The 21,297-nt window shown below is 43.1% G+C and overlaps 1 protein-coding gene across 1 annotated transcript in view; it reads right to left on the bottom strand.

Moving 5' to 3' along the window:
* The window catches only part of PDK3 (pyruvate dehydrogenase kinase 3), a 73,917-nt gene that overhangs the window by 42,804 nt on the left and 9,816 nt on the right, over positions 1–21,297 (bottom strand). Inside the window, exon 2 of the mRNA XM_015127111.3 lies at positions 2,543–2,684. Within this exon, the coding sequence (XP_014982597.1) occupies positions 2,543–2,684 (142 nt within the window). The remainder of the gene's footprint in view (positions 1–2,542; positions 2,685–21,297) is intronic.

Below are 21,297 nucleotides of genomic sequence, written 5' to 3'. Positions count from 1 at the left end.
ACAAAAACCAAACAACGGAGTTGACATAGCAATTTGTTCGAGCCTATACTTTGCCGGTATCATATAATACATTTAAGTACATTTGGTCTTTGTCCCTGCTTCCTGGCACAGAGCTCCCAAAACCCTTGGAACTTTCTGAGTGACAGGAGTGTCTTCTGCTATCCATAAAGAGCCCCCTTTGACCACACCTGAGTTCATGCTAATGTGGTGACTTAGGATGGGATCTCTAGATAGCCTCAGGATGGGGCTGGTCACCAGAAAGGCCAAGCGATTCGAGGACTAACTTTCAGCTCTATTCTCAACTTCTGGGGAGGGGAGAGGGCTGGAGATTGAGCTCTATCAAAACCCTTGAACAACCATCAGAGTTTCCAGGTTGGTGAACATATGGGGGTACTGGGAGGGTGGTGTGCCCAGAGCGGGCATGGAAGCTCCATGCGGCCTCCCATACCTTGCCCTATACATCTCTCCCATGTGGCTGTTCCCGAATTGTACCCTTTCTAATAAACCTATAAACATAGGTAAAGTATTTTCCTGAGTTCTGTGAGCCGTTCCAGCAAATTATCAAATCTGAGAGAAGGGGTGTGGAAACTCAATGTCCAGCCACTCAGTCAGAGGCACAGGTGGCCCAGGACTTGTGACTGGTGTCTGCAGTAGGGGAGATTCTTGTGGGGCTGAGCTGTAAAGCTGTGGAGTGTGCCCTGACTCCAAGTAGGTAGTGTCAGGATTGAACTGAATTGCTGAACCCAGTTGCTGTCCAGAGACTCGGAATTGGTTGTTGATGTTGGAAAACAACACGAAAGAGCCCAGCAATTCACTTTGAAGCCCCTGACCCAGCCTGTACATAAGCAATAGTAAATGTTTAACTGTCACCACCACCAGGATCAGGGGACTTGATCCTGCCTACCTAGAATCCCCACCACAGTGGCCTCTAATTGGGATTTTATACCTTCTACTGGAAAATCTCTAATGATGGCCTTGAAGCAATAAAGAAGTCTCGTGCAAACAAGAACTTGCTGCTCTTTCTGAAACAAGCTATGGAACCAGAGCAGGATGCAAGGAACTATATGACATCAAAGCCACAGTCACAGTCTCTTTCATTTCTCCTGCATTCCAAAGACTGCACGTCACACAGTGAGAAGCTGCTGCTTGTCTGGAAAAGAGACTTGACACTGTATCTCTGAGACCACCTAATATAGTGTGTCTCAGACAATTCATTTTAACCCTATGAATTTATTATAATTAATACTATGGAGGAATGACTATTGAATGTCCATTCTCTTTCAGTAGCCTGGCCTCCACTAACCCTCTAGATGCGAGCTAATTAGTAGTTCCACTCCTTACATCTGTCCACGCCATTCCCTTCTAAAATGCTCTCCCTGTCACCTGCAATCTGTCAGTTCCACCCACCCACCAAGGGGCAGTGCGGAACCACAGCTTGCATTTCTGTCCGCTTCTCTCTGCTCCCACAGCACTGTGCTTGCTTGAGAGGACTGATGGCATCTGACCTCCCCAACTCCTCCAACTTTCTTCACAGTGACTTCTACTTGCATTTATTTATTTATTTATTTATTTATTATTTTTGAGATGGAGTTTTACTCTGTTGCCCAGGCTGGAGAGTACAGTGGCGTGATCTTATCTCACTGCAATCTCCACCTCCCAGGTTCAAGTGATTCTCTTGCCTCAGCCTCCTGAGTAGCTGGGATTACAGACGCATGCCACCATGCCTGGCTAATTTTTGTATTTTTAGTAGAGATGAGGTTTCACCATGTTGGCCAGGCTGGTCTCAAACTCCTGACCTCAAGTGATCCACCTGCCTCAGCCTCCCAAAGTGCTGGGATTACAGGTGTGAGCCACCACACCCGGCCTCTACCTTGCTTTTAAAACACAGAGTAGACCTGCAAATGTTTCTCAAACACTGTATATGCAAATCCCTTTCTAAAAACACACCACTTGCTCTTACATCCTACCATTCATTGATCTCACCCTGCTTACCTAGCGGGTAACTTTGCGTCACAAATTCAACGTCTTCAGTTAAATGACATATGCTTCAAGCATCAGAGCTATAACTGATTTAAGTTTACGTTATACTCTGTCAAAATTTTCCCTACTTTTCATGGAGCAAATGAAGCACAGCAGGGAACTGATATTTTTCCAATCTGAGGTTCCCCTTTAAATGACTTAATTTGTTCTACAAGAAGCACTGACTTCAAGGAATGTCTTTACAAGGAAAACAAAAGGAGTAAGGTTAAGACTTGATAAAAGCAGCAGATGCCCTGTCAGAAAAAGTGCAATCCCACCACACACAAGAAAAACTCAAGAAAGTGTCTAGTATAATTTACAAGCATTTTAATTAAAACAACTTTAAAACAAACAGCACATAAAGAAAAAAAAAAAAAAACTTTTAATTGCATGGAAAATCCAGCTATCCCAAATGACTCATTCCCCAGATGGGCAGTATGTGCACTTTTACAGAGAATGGTCCCGCTGCCAAATGTTCACAGCATTGTGGGAAGATCCATTTTAAGCCACATTGTTTACTTACCAACTCTGAACCAATCCCACTGAAGGGCGGTTAAGTAAATTATCCGGCAGAAGATTAACTTCTCTCATTGTGTTAGCCAGCCGCACAGGAAGTTCCTTTCGTAGAAACATATATGAAGTTTTCTCACATGCATTATCTCTCCCTATTAAGACATGAAAAATGTTCCATGATTTTATAGTCTAACAGATGGAGAAATAAAGTGCTCCCATGGTAGCACGGTTACTACTGGTTGGAAAGAGAAAATTAAATAATCCTGCAGTCTCTAGTTGAATTTTTATCCTTTGAAATAGCAAGTTGAAGAAAATAATTTAATTAGCAGAGAAAAAGAACATTCATTACAAGAGGCAACCTTGAAAGCAGTTTTGTTTGTTTTTTTTTTTTCTTAACACAAAAACGTTCCTAGCGTTACCAGCGGCAATATAAAAGTGACCTGGGATATAATCTGAACTTGTTTTCAAATAAATACCGTGGGAAAACTGCCAAGTACAAAAGTAACAGAACATGTAAATCCACTCCCGTTCATAGGGCTTTCCAGGAGGCAACGGATCCATTCATTTCACAAATATTCACCTACTGTGTGTGCCAACTGTTTCCTAAGATTTTCCTACAGTGTGTTTCTTCAGGGACCATAGCTCTGCCCCTCTGGGAAGTAGCCACAGACCCCAGAGACCCTGTGATTCCAGAGGAGAGGCTCTGACTGAGACACAGGGCTGGCATGTGCCAGAGAAACATGCCAGAGAAACTATCTCCTGGGTGTACTCAGAGGCAGAGGGATCTACTGTGCCACATCTCGACTCACTGTAACCATAAGGAAGGAGGTCAGTGCCTTCTGGAGGCTTCCCTGAACTGGCTGTGCATAAAATTTACATAAACAAGATGCCGTGAGAGGAAACATACCTGGCCACTTAAAAGAGGAAACCTGAGCTCCTTCCTCTGCTGTCATGTGGCAAGAAGAGTTCTAGCATCAGCCTGGCCTGCAACCCCCAGCCCTGCTGGAAACTCCATGGTGGCTGGTGGTGGAGGGCCTGATAGAAAAGGCATGAGCTTTGGAGACACAAATGTCCTCCAGCCCCAATTCCTCCATTTGCAGGTTGTGAAAACTTTGGTAAGCTTCTTCACTTCTGAGTCTCAGCTGCCTTAATCTGTAAAACGGGGATAAAGCTAGTTTGTGTAAGGACTAAATGTGATACCGTGCATGGAGGATGACACGGAGCAAGTGTTGGACAAACACTGGTCCTCCTGGTCTCCGTGGTATTGAGGAGTCCATCCCATCTCCCTCGCCCTGCCTAGGCCTCTTTGCTGTTCCATATTCCCTGGAAGCTGCACAGAAATGGGCAACATCGTGGCCAGGCCCAGAGAGAGATGAGCAGAGCTCATTTAACAATTTTCTCTACCAAACTCTCCTTATTCTTCTGTAGGTCATGAAGGCAGCAAGTCAGAGATTCAGAAGTAAATCCAATTTTCTAACACTTCCAGTCACATTCTGGTTTATTCATTTGCTCTCCCTACCAAATAAAACTTGAAAAAAAGAACCTAGTCTAGAAAGTCATCTGCAGAACCTTTCTTCCCCACTCATCCCTGACCCACTTCTCCATTCTCAAAAAAGTTACAATAAAAGATGAAAGTCTGAAATAATCCATTCCTCATTTCCCTCATCCTAAGTGAGTATATGGAAGGCCTTTGGTAAATCTTTTAACTAATTGATGATTCACTTTTCTCCTTTGTACTTTCACTGTGATAAAGACCTTAATCCCCAAATACCCACTTCAAGTAAGAGGGGAAGGGGTGAAATGCCCCCGCAATGACCTTCCAACATCTATTCTATACACATTCATTTGGCCTTAGGCAATTAACATTTAAAATGACTCTGGTCTTTTTTTTTTTTTTAGACGGAGTGTTGTTCTGTCACCCAGGCTGGAGTGCAATGGCACGATCTCGACTCACTGTAACCTCTGCCTCCTGGGTTCAAGCGATTCTCCTGCCTCAGCCTCCCAAATAGCTGGGACTACAGGCGCCCACCACCACGCCTGGGCTAATTTTTTGTATTTTTAGTAGAGACGGGGTTTCACCATGTTAGCCAGGATGGTCTCGATCTCCTGGCCTTGTGATCCACCCGCCTCGGCCTCCCAAAGTGCTGGGATTACAGGCGTGAGCCACCACGTCCAACTAGCTCTGGTCATTTTGCTTCAAATAATATAGAGACAGTCCCCAACTTAAAACAGTTCAATTTATGATTTCTTGATTGTTTAATCTTCTGACTTTATGATGGGTTTATCTAATTATTAAGTGCTTTTTTGTTTTGAGACAGAGTCTCACTCTGTCACCCAGGTTGGAGTGCAGTGGCACAATCTCCACTCACTGCAACCTCCACCCACTGGGTTCAAGCGATTCTCGTGCCTCAGCCTCCCAAGTAGCTGGGATGACAGGCGCCCATCACAATGCTCGGCTAGTTTTTGTGTTTTCAGTAGAGATAGGGTTTCATCATGTTGGCCAGGCTGTTCTCGAACTCCTGACCTCAAGTGATCCACCCATCTTGGCCTCCCAAAGTGCTGGCATTACAGGCATGAGCCACCATGCCTGGCCAAGTGCATTTTTGAGTTACAATATTTTTGACTTATGATGTATTCATCAGGATGTAACCCCACTGTAAGTCAAGGAGCATCCGTATATTATTCCTAAAAGGTTCTGTATGAATATAACTTTAACTTTAAATGCACTAAAAATGCTGCTATTTATCATAGTGAATCTCATTATAAAATGAATTCCCTATTATCTAAGTTAAAATATAAGTCTAGCTTTTCACATGCCGGGAGAAATACTTTGCATCCTGGTTAAACAGAAAGGAAATTCTCTTTAAATCACAAAAGAAACATTGATGTTCTCACTGTGGGATGACAAAGACTCTCTCCTTTGACCAAACTTGAACCAGGTTCTCCTGGGTTTGCTTATTTGTTTGTTTGTTTTTGGAGACAGGGTCTCACTCTGTCACCCAGGTTGCAGTGCAGTGGCACAATCACGGTTTACTACCGCCTCAACCTCCTGGGCTCAAGTGATTCCCCCACCTCAGCCTCCCAGGTAGCTGGGACACCTGGCTAATTTTTGTATTTTTAGTAAAGAGGGGGTTTTGCCATGTTGCCCAGGCCGGTCTCGAACTCCTGGGCTCAAGCGATCCTCCCATCTCAGCCTCCCAAAGTGCTGGGATTATAGGCGTGAGCCAGCGCATCTGGCTCTGAGTCTTCTTTTTGACTAGGCCTCGACTTTGGGTTCTATCTTGACCTGCTTAGTCCAGTCTTAGCAAAAATCCTGCTGAGTCATTTCAGTGAAAATCCCCTACCCTTGGTGTCTGATCCCCCTACCCTCGATATCTTATCACCCTGGCCTGCCTTCAACAAGAATCCCCTCCAACCTGGACTTTTCCTCTTAGTAACTTTCCACCCATTGACCCACACCCTGCTCCTTGGCTATAAATTTCCACTTGTCCTTGTTGCACTAGGAGATCAGCCTGATCTCTCCCCACTACTGAAAAACTCCCACTATAGGGGTCCCTCTTGAATAAAGCCTTCCCTACCATCTTTAACAAGTATCAGATAATTTTTTTTCTTTTCTTTTTCTTTCCTTTTTTTTTTTTTTTGGAGACAGGGTCTCACTCTGTCACCCAGGCTGGAGTGTGATGGTGCGATCTTGGCTCACTGGAAGCTCCGCCTCCCGGGTTCAAGCAATTCTCCCTGCCTCAGCCTCTGGAATAGCTGGGATTAGAGGCGTCCACCACCACGCCCAGCTAATTTTTGTATTTTTAGTAGAGACAGGGTTTCACCATGTTGGCCAGGCTGGTCTTGAACTCCTGACCTCAGGTGATCTGCCCGCCTTGGCCTCTCAAACTGTTGGGATTACAGGCATGAGCCACCACGCCTAGCCAATTTTTTTTTTTTCTTTAACAGGAAAAAGGAAGTTCTGGAATAGGGAAGAAGTAGAAGAATTCTGGTGTTAAACTGAAACTGGGAGTATCAGTATGAACTAATAATTTTTTCACAATTATGAGTTTTTGGGGGTAATGAAAGTATACATGTTTAAATTTCCAAGTTGGCAGCCTGTTAGGAGCCACAGGATACAAGCATGTCGTGAGCAGTGAGAGCTGGCTGGCAGGCGTGAGGTGGCCGCAGTCAGGTTCTCATCTCTTCTCTGAAAGTTGCAGATCTAGATGGTTTCAGAATTTAAAGGTTTTCCAATTTTAGGAAGGTAAAAAGGAGTCTATACCATACATTGTACAATACAGAGTATTAGAGAGCCACAACATAGCTGCAGTGAAATACATGAACATCTCCAGTAAGTACGATAAAGACTATGTAATCAAGTCAGTTCAGGTCTGGTTTTGCTAGAAAATGAGTTCTGGCAGCAAATATATGAAAAAGAAATTCAATTTTCAGTTTTTTGGAGTTCAGGATTCAGAGAAAAGCCTATGGTCCTGTGGGCTGGTGATGACAAAGGTCAGGTGCTGAAGTTTGATTGGGGTTTGAATCTTGACTAGAGCATTCACAAGCTTCATGAGCAGGGGTAAGTTTCTTTACACTTCTAAACTTCATTATAACCACCTATAAAATAAGAACAGTATCTACGTCACAGAGATTTGGTGAGGGTTAAAATGTGCTTAACATTTAAACCAGAGGCAGTGGCTCACGCATGTAATCCTAGCTACTTGGGAGGCTGAGATGGGCAGATCACTTGAGGCCGGGAGTTTGAGACCAGCCTGGGCAATGTAGCAAGACCCCCATCTCCATAAATAAAAATTTAATAAACCACAATATTTAACAGTCACATATTCTTAAAACTTAGAAAAGAGGCTAATTAAATAGAAATCACTAATGATGCTGATGATACTCAAACAGAATAGTCTGAGGCCATGGGATACACAATCGAATTGTCAGTTACTGCTAGCCCTGAGAACCCACTCCCTGGGTTCATCTGATGATTCTGCAATAATTAAAACTCAACTACTAGGCATGGTCTTAGAGAACCAAATTTCAGGAAGCATTTTCTTCAAGCTTCCTTGGATTATCAGTCTGTTATAAAACTCATGTGGAAAGAAACTTTTATCTGTCTCTGTATCCCTCATAGCACATATTATAGTGCCTCGCCTATGGTAGCTTCTCAATGATTTATTCAAAGAATAGATCATGCTTTCAGAAGTTTGTTTTTTTCTTTGTTTGTTGTTGATTTTTTTTTTTTTTTTTTTGAGACAGAGTCTCGCTCTGTTGCCCAGGCTGAAGTGCAGTGGTGCGATCTTGGCTCACTGCAACCTCAGCCTCCCAGGTTCAAACGATTCTCTCCTGCCTCAGCCTCCCAAGTAGCTGGGATTATAGACGCCCATCACCACGCCCGGCTAATTTTTGTATTTTTAGTAGAGACGGGGTTTCACCATGTTGGCCAGGTTGGTCTCGAACTCCTGACCTCAGGTGATCCACCCGCCTCGGCTTCCCAAAGTTCTAGGATTACAGGCGTGAGCCACTGTGCCTGGCCTCTGTTTATTTTTTATACTTTGTCCTTTTATTGGGAAGCTGGAGACAATTACTGTATTTGCAAAAGGTATGATTTGCTTTGTCTAGAAAGGTCCCATACAGCTTCACATTCACCAAGACCTAGGATGAGTAGACACAGAAATACAAATGACTTTCAATTTAATGCAGGGAGCCTTCCCGATGGTTGGACCAGGAGGTAGCCAGGAGCGTTTAGCTAGCCGCCTGCGAGCAGGAGCTCACAGACATATTTCTTTACACCTGGTTTCCGTAGTGGCTGATAACCCTGGCTTGGCTTTAATCCTCTTTTCGAGTAATTTACAGGCGGCAGAAAAAATAATTATTTCTTCAGTTAATCAAGTCACCTGATAATAAGAAACTTTTTCTTTTTTATTTTATTTACTTATTTATTTATTTTTTGAGATGGAGTTTCGCTCTTATTGCCCAGGCTGGAGTGCAATGGCGGGATCTCACCTCACTACCACCTCTGCCTCCTAGGTTCAAGCGATTGACAATAAGTACCTTTTAATTAAAGCAGAGGCTAAGGACATATTTTACACTGTCTTCAATCAACAGAGACCATGCCTCCTAAAATGTAGAGTCTCCTCTGTCTGGATTACTTGAAGGCTTTCTTTGTCCATTGTTCAGCTTTAGCAGATGGTGGGGGCTGGGGGGTGGTTTGGGAGTGGCAATAATGAGATAAAGAGTAATACATGGAAAAATTACTCGCAAGGCACCAAAAAAACCCAACAGAATGATCCAGCTCATTCTGATAATTTTTATTAATATCATCAAATAAATGCTTTTCATTAATATCACCAACTAAATGTCTGAGTTGGCAATGTATTTTTCCCATTAACCATGTTAAAATTTGTAAAATATAACTGAGAACATATTATTTTAAGGTGAGCTCTTTTTTTTTTTTTTTTTTGAGACGGAGTCTCGCTCTGTCACCCAGGCTGGAGTGCAGTGGCCGGATTTCAGCTCACTGCAAGCTCCGCCTCCCGGGTTCACGCCATTCTCCTGCCTCAGCCTCCCGAGTAGCTGGGACTACAGGCGCCCGCCACCTCGCCTGGCTAGTTTTTTGTATTTTTTAGTAGAGACGGGGTTTCACCGGGTTAGCCAGGATGGTCTCGATCTCCTGACCTTGTGATCCGCCCGTCTCGGCCTCCCAAAGTGCTGGGATTACAGGCTTGAGCCACCGCGCCCGGCCAAGGTGAGCTCTTTTTAAAAAAATTTTCAACTTTTATTTTAGATACAGGGGGTGCATGCACAGGCTTGTTCCATGGGGATGTTGCACCCAGGTAGTGTGCACAGTACCCAACAGGTGGTTTTTCAACCCGCGCCCACTTCCCTCCCCTGTCTAGTAGTTTGCAGTGTCTGTTCTTCCCATGTTTATGTCCATGTGTGGAGGTGAGCTCTTCAACTTCTTTTCTCCAGTTGTAGTTATAAGATTTCAATCTGTTGAAAACACTGAATTTAAGAATAAGTCATTAAGTTTTGGATTTACTAGGGTTAAACAATGATTAATTGAATAGTCCTTCAGAAGAAACAACCTGACATGTGAATGGAGACCTACCAAATGATTGTGAATGTCCTTCAAAGAATCCCTTTTTTAAAAACTTAGTTTCTACTTTTAAAATGTTTGTTTTGCTTCATGAGCAGTTTCTCACTGTCTTAAGAGCTTAAGAGTTTTCCTTTGTTCAAGAAAATTTATTCCTGAATCTAAGAAGAGATCAAAATAGGTTACAGATTTGGAATCTGCCAAACTTGGGGCTGCCTCCACTCTAGGCCAGACCATGGTTTGGTTATTATTATTAATCACAGTGAGTCAGTTATGCCTGTAATCCCAGCACTTTGGGAGGCTGAGGCAAGAGGACTGCTTGAGTACAAGAGCTCAAGACCAGCCCAGGCAACATAGGGAGACCCAGTCTCTACAAAAAATTAAAAATTAGCTGGGCATGGTGGTGCGTGACTATAGTTCCAGCTACTTGGGAGACTGAGGCAGGGGGATCACTTGAGCTGGGAGGTCGAGGCTGCAGTGAGCTGTGATTGTGCCACTGCACTCCAGCCTAGGTGACACAGTGAAACCCCATTTCAAAAAACCAAAAAAAGAATAAGTCAGAACTTCAGAGACAAAGAGCCAAAGACTGGGGACTTCACACACACTTTATTCCCTATCAAATTCAATGCCTCCAAGCATCCAGATATTACATGCCTTCTTTCAGCCCAATGTCCCTATTATGACACTCACAGATGTTGTGAGTCAGGAATTTAGACAGAACGCAGAAGGGATGGCTTATCTGGGTCTCAGCTGGAAAAACTCGAAGGCTGCAGGTTGACTAGATCTTGGGTCTGGAAGCATCCGAAGGCCCCTTCACTCCTAAGTCTGATGCTTGGGCCAGATGACTTCGCAACTAGGATTGCACATCTGAGCAGCTTGGGGTGGCCTCTTCCTGGGCTCCCTCACATCACGGCAGCCTCGGGCTAGTTGGATCCTTCCATCACTTCAGTGAAAGACAGCAGCCGCATGGCCTTTTATGACCCAGGCTCAGAAGTCACACGGCTGGCCTATGTCTAACACAATCAATTAGGCTAAGTAGCCAGGGCCTGCCCAGACTCCAGAAGGAAATTTCGACTCCCGCTCCTGACAGAGAGGTGTCAAGGTCACACTGTAGAAAAGTATCCTCATGGCCATCTTTGGAAAATGTGATCTTCTCTAGGATGTTAATGGGGGGTTGTAGATGATTTATTGCTAAATTATATTTTAAAGCACTCTTCTATGGACAGTCAGGTTTTGTCTCAAGGTCAGAACAAAGGGTGGCCCTTCTGTCTACAGACTTTTAGTTCATTCTCCTGTTTGCACCCAGCCAGCCTTCCTGTCACTCCTGCCCGCTACTGGTCTACTGCGTTGCTGAGGTGGGAGTCTCCTGCCCCCCACCCTGGGCTCTGCAGCACCATGCTCAGCAGCCGCCTCTGCTGCAGTGCCTTCTGAGAGTGTTCTAGACCCGAGAGTTGTCCAATACAGGAACCGGCAGCCGTTACGAGAAATTTATTTTTTTTTTTAGTTTTACTTTTTTGAGACAGAGTCTTGCTCTGTCGCCCAAGCTGGAGTGCAGTGGCATGATCCCAGCTCACTGCAACCTGCTCCTCCCAAGTTCCAGAGATTCTCCTACTTCAGCCTCCTAAATAGCTGGGATTACAGATGTGCGTCACCACGCCCGGCTAATTTTTGTATTTTTAGTAGACACAGGTTTTCACCATGTTGGCCAGGCTGGTCTCGAACTCCTGACCTCAGGTGATCCACCAGCCTAAGCCTCTCAAAGTGCTGGGATTACAGGTGTTAGCCACAGCGCCTGGCCCCATTAAGGGAAATTTAGATGGTCCATTTTATTTTTACATCAATGATGAATTCCCCAAGGGTAATAACTGTATCATGGTTATTAGGAGAATGCCCTTAAGCTGAGGACATACATACTTAAGTATCTAGGGGTAAAGAGGCATGATGTCTGCAATTTATTCTCAAATGCTTCAGCAAAAAAGCATAAAGCATGTGTATGTGGGGTGGGGGGAATAGGGAAAAATAAAGCAAATACGGCAAACTAACTAATAAAAATCTTCCTATAACTAGAATCGTTCTGTTCTTTAAAAAAAAAATACAAAAATCTCATACAAAACATGCTACTATATGCAGAGCTTCCTAATGGGGTCTGATACCTGTGGTACCCTTCATGTAATGATTTTTGTTCTTCTGATAGGAAAAGGGGGTACCAAGGTGATTGGGACAGAGTTCTTAATCAAGGTAGTAGTCCCTTGATCCTCTCTCTTTAGAAATCCTGTTTGTCTGCTCTTTTGAAATATATATCTACACAGATTAGTGAGAAAACTGCTGCTCTGTATAACAAAGCCAAAGCAAGCTGTGAATGGATTTCTCTGTGGGCCCAGAAGTTGTGCCCTCCGCTAGGGCAATGCCCTCTGCCACTGCCTCGGTCACTGAGTTCTATGAGTTCTACGTCCTGTATCATGATTGCTCAAAAGATTGACGAGTCCATTAGTACAATACCTGGTACATTGTAGGTATTCAATAAATATTTCCTGGCTGGGCACGGTGGCTCACACCTGCAATCCCAGTGGGAAGCCAAGGTGGGAGGATCACTTGAGCTCAGGTGTTCGAGACCAGCCTGGGCAACATGGTGAAACCCCATCTCTACTAAAAATACAAAAAAATTAGCCAGGTGTGGTGGCACGTGCCTGTATTCCCAGCTACTTGGGAGGCTGAGGCATGAGAATCGCTTGAACCTGGGAGGTGGGGGTTACAGTGAGCCAAGATCATGCCACTGCACTCCAGCCTGGGCGACAGAGTGAGACTTTGTCTCAACAACAACAACAAAAATTTCCTGGTTGGGTGTGGTGGCTCACACCTGTAATCCCAAAGGGAGGCCGGGGTGGGAGGATCACTTGAACTCAAGAGTTCGAGACCAGCCTGGGGCATATGGTGAAACCCCATCTCTACAAAAAATACACAAATTAGCCAGATGCGGTGGTGTGCACCTATAGTCCTGGGTACTCAGAGACTGAGATGCAAGGATCACTTGAGCCCGGGAGGTCAAAGCTGCAGGGAGCCAAGACTGCACCACTGCACTCCAGCCTAGGTGACAGAGTGAGAGCCTGTGTCACATACAAACACACACACACAAAAAATCTCTGATCACAACTGAAAATTAAAACACCCAATAAGTTCAGTTACAAAGTTAACATAGCAAATAAAATTCAGGGGTTCAAGATAACATTTGTAGGTAATGGTAAATCCCTCTTACAGGTCAATTCATTCTATATATTTGGTTAAGGGTATTCAATCCTTAAGATCATGAGAAGAGCCAAAAGGGAGGTAGGAAGACAATAATACAGTGGCAGTAACAGTCAATATGGTGTGTCAGGCCAGAGAGTGGAAAAGAAGAGACATGATGTGTTCAGAACAGATGTCACAAATAAAGCTGTGACCAGCTGGAGCATGTGAGTAACAAGCACTATGCAGCCAAAGCCGCCATGCATCCATATCAACCTAATTCCAGAAGGGAGTTTAGAATCTAGTCCTAATGGTAAATTGGTGAGTTACAGGATGCCTTGTTGTCATGGAAGCAGGAACAGCTAATGGTCACACTGTACTCATATTTGAGGTTAACTGAGGCAAATTGTTTAGTTAGCCATCACAGTGATCAAAGAGAATCCAAAGCAAGTCATACTCAAAGTACAAAAGAGCTGAAAGTGCTATGTTTCTTGGAAAATGATCAGTTTTATACAACTGAGACCTTCAGCCAACAAACTTGAAGATAATTAACATTCAAGGTTAAGAGCTCCCTACCCAGTTTTTATTCTTAGCAGAAAGCTGACTTCATCCAGGAAATGCTGTCACTAACTTCTCACAGTAAATTCATAACCAACATCTACCAAGCACCTATCATGTGCTATGCACTATGCCATACGTTCTCAGTGTCATCAATGCAACCACCCTATGATTAGCCACTAGCATTTCTATTTTGTAGATAAGGACACTGAAGTATAGTGGGATTAAGTGATTTGCCCAGGTTCACGCTGCTGGTAGGCACCAGAAATTAAGACTGGAGTACAAGTCTGCATATACTGCTTCTCATATTCCCAGAGATGATAATGCAGACTAACAAGTAGCGGTTTTCAGAAGTAGAATTATTTCATTGTAAGTGGAGTATGTATCAATCTGATAGTTCTGAAATAATAAAATTAGATAAGCATTAGATTATACCATTTCCTGATTGTGTAACAGAATAAATTTAGACAAAACCTCAGCATTGCTAATAGAGACTATATTTGCTATAAATAATTGCATTGGGGACAATGGTATACTATGTTAAACTGAAAAGAGCATAGGTTTAAAAGCTCAATCTTGCTTGTAATCCCAGCACTTTGACAGGCCAAGGTGGGCGGATTACTTGAGGTCAGGAGTTCGAGACCAGCCTGGACAACATGGTGAAACCCCATCTCTACTAAAAATACAAAAAAAAATTAGCCAGGCGTGGTGACAGGTGCCTGTTATCCCAGATACTTAGGAGACTAAGGCAGGAGAATCACTCGAACCTGGAGGAGGAGGTTGCAGTGAGCCAAAGATCACACCACATACTCCAGCCTGGGCGACAGAGGAACACTCTGTCTCCAAAAAACAAACCAACCTACCTCATTCTACCTGAATTTTAACCACGGCTTTGCCCCTAACTTTGCTTAGGTAAGAGACTTAAACTATCTAAGCTTTACACTCTTCATCCAAAAAATGGAAACACTTACTTTATGTGGATGCGGTGAGAATTACAGCTAACTACTATTGTGTTTAGCAGAGAGTGGCACACAAATGTAAGTTCCCTTAGCCTCATAAAAAGAATAATTTCTCGTTCCCTTTGGAAGAGGTGGCCAAGATGTTATACCAACAACTAGCTGATGATTGGGACAGTCTCTTCCTTACGTGGGGCTTCTACTTTCTCATGTGTAAAATTGGGAAAATTACGGATAATCTCCATATTAGTTTGTTCTCATGTGGCTAGAAAGAACTACCTGAGACTGGGTAATTTATGAAGGAAAGAGGTTTAATTGACTCACAGTTCCACATGGCTGGGGAGGCCTGAGGAAACTTACAAGCATGGCAGAGGCGAAGGGGAAGCAAGCACATCTTCACATGGTGGCAGGATAGAGACAGCGAAGGGTGAAGTGCTACACACTTTTAAACAACCAGATCTCATGAGAACTCTCTCGTTATCATGAGAACAGCAAGGGGGTAAATCTGCCCCCATGATCCAATCACCTCCTACCAGGCCCCACCACCAACACTGAAGATCATAATTCAACATGAGATTTGGGTAGCGACACAGAGCCAAGCCACATCAATCTCTAAGCTCAAGCTCCCAAAGAATTAGTCTAAGAGGCTAAGATTTTTATTTGTCTCTCTATACAGTTATTTATCATACACTAACCTTGCCTACTAATGTAAATTCTAAGACAACTCTGGAAAGCAGTGCTAGGAGTAAACAGCCAAGGAAAAAAGGTGGAAGTCAAGAAAAAGGCGCTGGGCGCGGTGGCTCACGCCTGTAATCTCACCACTTTGGGAGGCTGAGGTGGGCAGATCACAAGGTCAGGAGATCGGGACCATGGTGAAACCCCATCTCTACCAAAAATACAAAAAATTAGCCAGGTGAGGTGGCAGGCACCTGTAGTCCCAGCTACTCAGGAGGCTGAGACAGGAGAATGGCATGAACCCGGGAGGCGGAGCTTACAGTGAGCCAAGATCACGCCACTGCACTCCAGCCTGGTCAACACAGGGAGACTCCGTCAAAAAAGAAAAAGAAAAAGAAAAAAAAAAAAGAAAAAAGGTATGCACATTTACATTTTGTTCTTCTCTTCGTGATCTCCATCCAGAAAGCCTCCAACAACATTTCGGATAAAGGACAATTGGGTTAACAAACCTTACCTGTTCCCAGAAACCACCCTTATTTCAAAAACATTTAAGGGAGAGGTAGGGACAGCAGAAAAGATACCACAAAATCATATGATTCATCCTTCTGGCTAGCATATATAAATTTATGTATTTGTCCCAGCTTCTCATTTATCTATGAGCTCCTCAAAGGCAATGACTATGCCTTGGCAATTTCCCAGTGCTTCTTAGTTTCCATTTCATTCCAAATCCAGAACTTTCAACTAATGCTGATGGACTCCAGAATGACTTCAGTGTTAACCTTTGGCATCTCACTTACAGACTCTATCCCCTAAAGTGGTTCATAGCTCTTGGGCAAAAATTTCACCAGATCTAACACTGTGGTTTTAACTCTGGAAGACTATTGTTACACAATCGCCTGGGTAACCCAAAAGCACCAGCACCTAGACTCCTACCCGCAGCGATTGATTTAATTGGTTTATGTGGGGAGCAGGTGTCACTCATTTTAGGAGCTCCCCAGATGATTCTCACGAGCAGCCAGGCCTAAGAACCATGGACTAGCATCTAATCATAGAAAATTCAGTGAGGGTAAACAAATCAAAGAACTCAAGCCCAGACAATGGCTATTAAGCATCCCCAATTTTTTATTTACCCATGTACTGTTGTCTTTATTTTCAGCTTTGAGTTTTATTTCAGCCTCATAGGAAACTGACCACAAACATCTTTGTACTCTGTAAGAGACTTTTCAGTGTCAGCTCTCTTTTTTCCTTTTCACTTTTAGATGATCTTAAATGGGGAAGATAAAAACTAAACAAACTCGAGAAAGAAACGGCTGTGCTTCAGGATGTGGTAATGCTTGGGAGGCGGTGACAATGAACTCGATGGTCCTTTCCTCCAGTTTGTTTTGCTCACACACTGCGCCCAATCCCTCACTTACTTTCTCTGCTATAAAGAGGTGGTAAGACGATCAGGCAGGCAGACACGTGGCTCTACTATCTATTATATGTGTGAGTCATTTTCTTACCTGCTTAGAACTTCAGTTTCCTAATTGGTAAAATGGGCATGGCTGTTGGGAGAATGAGATGCTATCCTATTTTAGTTGGTAAGTACTCAGTAAGTGCTAGTAGAATCTACTGAATCTTTTTCAGGTGCCATATAAAGTCTTTTTTTTTTTTTTTTTTTTTTTGAGATGGAGTCTCACTCCATCGCCCAGGCTGGACTGCAGTGGCACGATCTTGGTTCACTGCAACCTCTGCCTCCCGGGTTCAAGCAATTCTCCTGCCTCAGCCTCCTGAGTAGCTAGAATTACAGGCAAGTGCCACCATGCCTGGCTAATTTTTTTTTGTATTTTATTAGAGATGGGGTTTCACCATGTTTGCCAGGCTGGTCTCAAACTCCTGATCTCATGTGATCTGCCTGCCTCGGCATCCCAAAGCGTTGGGATTATTATAGGCGTGAGTCACTGCACCCGGCCAAGAGTCCATTTTAATTTCCTTCTCCAATAGCTTCCCTGAAGTCAAGCTCAGGTCAAAGAAACAGGAATAGGAGTATGTAGGCCAGAGATAACAGGGTAGAGAATATGTAAGGAGCTCTAACAAAAGAAGCAGTACCCTGGCCATGAAGGGCAATTTCTAGAGAACAGGAGACTCCCTGAGACAAGCAGCTTCCTCCCAGAAGAGGCTATTACAAATAAAGTGCTCACACGAGCACATTACATGACCAATGCAGGAATAGTAATATAGCAATAACCACTTTGCTTTCTATTTAACTGCAGAATCAGGAGGAGAAATTAACCAAAGTTATACAAAATCCACAGGCAGGTATTAAGAAATATCTGCTAGCAAGTTTAAGGAAACATTATACCCTACTAGAACAGATCCAAGAAAAGGTTCAGATAGAAGCCTGAGTGTTCTCTGGTCTATGAAAATGTAACAATTGTGGGAAAATATATGTAAGTTACAAATTTCAAAAGGCCCTACTGTTTTCTGGCCAGCAACACATGGCGAAATATTTAACTTCATGGTGTGGGAAAATGTTAGAGAGATGATAATTTCTTCCCAACAGTGAGACTATTATATACTGACCTCCATGCCCTGGTAAGAGAGAAAGCAACACTGGTACAACTCAAATGGTTAAGTAGAATCATAGATCAAGTCCAAGAATGAAAATAAAATCACAACTGTTTAGGTGACCCTTGGGGAAATAACATACCACTGAGTTAGAACCCTAAGTATTCAATTAGCGGGAATATAAATGCTGACCTGTGCAAATGTAATCGTTTACTATAATTTTTGTGCCATTCATTATGACAAAAGGTATAATCTCAGAGTTAAGATGAGACAATGACCAAGAACGGGGTTCTCCTTGAGGGATATGAAGGACATCCACCATGGGTCACAATCAAACCCAGCTCTCCCATGAAGGCAAGTATAGTGGTAAACTAGCCTCCCTGCCATAAAAGCGAAATAGGCTAACTGAAGATACTTCAACGCTAGTTTTTCCTTTGTTTGTCTGTTTGTTTGTTTGAGACAGAGTCTCGTTCTGTCACAGAGGCTGGAGTACAGTGGCAAGATCTTGGCTCACTGCAACCTCCACCTCCCAGGTTCAAACAATTCTCCTGACTCAGCCTCCCGAGTAGCTGGGATTACAGATGTGAGCCACCACTCCCAGCTGATTTTTTGTTTTGTATTGTATTTTTTTAGTAGAGATGGGGTTTCACCATGTTGGCCAGACTGGTCTCGAACTCCTGACCTCAAGTGATTTGCCCACCTTGGCCTCCCAAAGTGCTGGGATTACAGGTGTGAGCCACCAAGTCCGGCCTCAATGCCAGTTTCAATGCCAAGTACATGACAAAGATGGAAACCCTAGAACACCATGTAACCCACCCACAGTTCCCTTAGCACACTTTTGATGATATGCTATTCAAGGTGTACAATGACTAATTTATCAAGAAGAATTAGTACACAAGAAAAGCAAAAATTATTTAAAGTGTAAAGTAATAAATAAGGAACTGCCCTCACCAAATTTCAACATAAATTACAAAGTTAAAATGTGATATTTAGTTAAAATCAGAAAAGTTGCCGTGTTGACTAGAACCCACAAATACAAACTACTCTGAGAGCTTAGCATATGATCAAAGAGAAACAGCCAAGATAAAAGAGAAACAGCCAAGTTTCAAGAGAAAAACTTGAGGTCTTAATAATTGTTGGGCAACTGCACAGTAGAACAGGGTAAAAACAAGTTAGCTACAAAGGCTCATCAGAAAATGGCAATGGATTCCAGAGAGATTTAATAACTACGAACAAACTCTGCTATAGGTGACAAATCTGACCATGATAAAAGCACTGTAAATGATATAGGTGATACTGACCATATGAAAACACAGACTGTGCACTAGATAAAAAGGAAACCAACATACAATGTTAACACATGTAAATATATGGGCAAAGGCGGGAAGGGCTATCACAAAAAACAGATGAATTACCTATATTACAGGTAATATAGCAATTCTTTCCAAATGTCTTCAATTTTATACTTTGATAATTACTTTGCCAAAGGAAACAATACTTACACAGCACAATAGCTTACTATGCCAAATATACACAGGAATTTATGCAAATGATAAAATCTCCAGATTCTGGTTACAAGATGGCCAATAGCACTTTACACAGAACAAAAAGCAGACAAAAAAAAAAAAAAAAAACCCAAGCAAAGGAAAAAACACTTTTCATTCCTGTGTTACCTATGATGCAATTAAAATCATAAAACCTCATTTTGGGCCGGGCGCGGTGGCTCAAGCCTGTAATCCCAGCACTTTGGGAGGCCGAGACGGGCGGATCACGAGGTCAGGAGATCGAGACCATCCTGGCTAACACGGTGAAACCCCGTCTCTACTAAAAAATACAAAAAACTAGCCGGGCGAGGTGGCGGGCGCCTGTAGTCCCAGCTACTCGGGAGGCTGAGGCAGGAGAATGGTCTAAACCCGGGAGGCGGAGCTTGCAGTGAGCTGAGATCCGGCCACTGCACCCCAGCCTGGGCGACAGAGCAAGACTCTGTCTCAAAAAAAAAAAAAAAAAAAAAAAAACAAAAAACCTCATTTTGGCAGGGTTACGGAGAAACTGATACAGTTAAACTTTGCTGACAGCCCTGGATAAATTAAAGCTATAAAATGTCAAAGGTTTTCATATGGTAATTCCACTCTGAGACAGATATCCTATAGGTAAACCACCCGATTACCTGGAAAAGTCTTCACTACCCCAAAAGTCACACTCCAGATAGCCAAAGTTTATTGTTAATAGCATACAGGAGAAACAGAGCTTTACCATTTAAATGGACATTAAAACCAATCACTGCTCAGTTCTTTAAAGAGGGAACTGATTTGTCTTAGAACAGGGATCAACAAACTTTCTGTACAGGACCAGATAGTAAACATTTTTGGCTTTGTGGGCCATATAGTCTCTGTCAATACTCAATTCTGCTGTTGTGGATGGACAAAAGCCACAAACAATATGTGATGAATGAGCATGGCTGTGTTCCAGTAAAACTTTATTTACAAAAACAGGAGTTGTCAAAACCCACAGCGTGCAACACAAAGAATGAGCCCTAATGTAAACTATGGACTTTAGGTGATAATGATGGGTCAATGTTGGTTCATCAATTATAACAAATGTCCCACACTGGTGCAGGATACTGATGGTGGCAGAGACTGTGTTTGGGGGTAGGGAGGGGTTCTGTGAGCACTCTGTACTTCTGCTCAATTTTGCTGTAAACCTAAAACTGCCTTTCAGTATTTCTGGGGGAATGGTTCCAGGATACCCTTGGATATCAAAATCCATGGATACTCAAGTCCCTTACATAAAATGGCCTAGAGTATTTGCATATGACCTATGCACATCCTTCCATATACTTTAAATTATCTCTAGACTAGTTACAAGGCCTACACATCATTTCATTTACATGGATTCAACATAGTATTCAATAGGAGGCAAATTCAAATTTTGCTTTTTGGAATTTTGTGGAAGTTTTTTTCTGAATATTTTCTATCTGAGGTTGATTGAATCCATGGATATGGAACCCACAGATACGGAGGACAGACTGTACTTTTTAAAAAACAGTCTATTAATTAGGAAAAAAAAAACAGGTGGCCAGCCCTCAGGCTATAGGTTGACATTCTTAGACCAGGGTATTCCTAAAATAAAAGGATTTGCCCAACTCTAAAATCAGATCACCATGGAAGTAAAATAATGGAATGCCTATATATATAAAGGAAAAGAAAAAGCAGTGATATTTTCAGATTCCATCCAGTAACAAAACCAAGGTTTCCCAAATCTTGCCAACAGTCTGATCAATTTTCCAAAAGCTTAATGGGAGGAAACCACCCAACTATCAATAGGTCAGTAACTGCAGCTGTCTCCACTTTCAAACGCACACAAAACGTAAGTGCTACAAAGACAGTGAGGCCAGAGCTGTGACTTTGGTGCCTGAGAGCTGCCCCAGAGCCAGGTAAACCACGTCATGTTAAAATGCAGCCTTATCAGATCTTAAAGGCCCAAAAAGCTCTCACTTCCTCCTTCTTTCCTTCCTTTCCTCCCTTCTTTCCTTCCGTTTCTACTTCCCTCCCTCCTTCTTTTTTTGAGACATGGTCTTGCTCTATCATCCAGGCTGGAGTGCAGTGACACGATCACAGCTCACTGCAGCCTCAACCTCCCAGGCTCAAGGGATCCTCCCACCTCAGCTTCCCATGTAGCTGGGACCACAGGGGTGCACCACTATGCCTGGCTAATTTTTTTTGT

The sequence above is a fragment of the Macaca mulatta genome, chromosome X (genome assembly GCF_049350105.2).
Source record: "Macaca mulatta isolate MMU2019108-1 chromosome X, T2T-MMU8v2.0, whole genome shotgun sequence".
In the NCBI taxonomy this organism is placed as follows: Eukaryota; Metazoa; Chordata; class Mammalia; order Primates; family Cercopithecidae; genus Macaca; species Macaca mulatta.
This window is presented reverse-complemented; position numbering and strand designations above follow the sequence as displayed.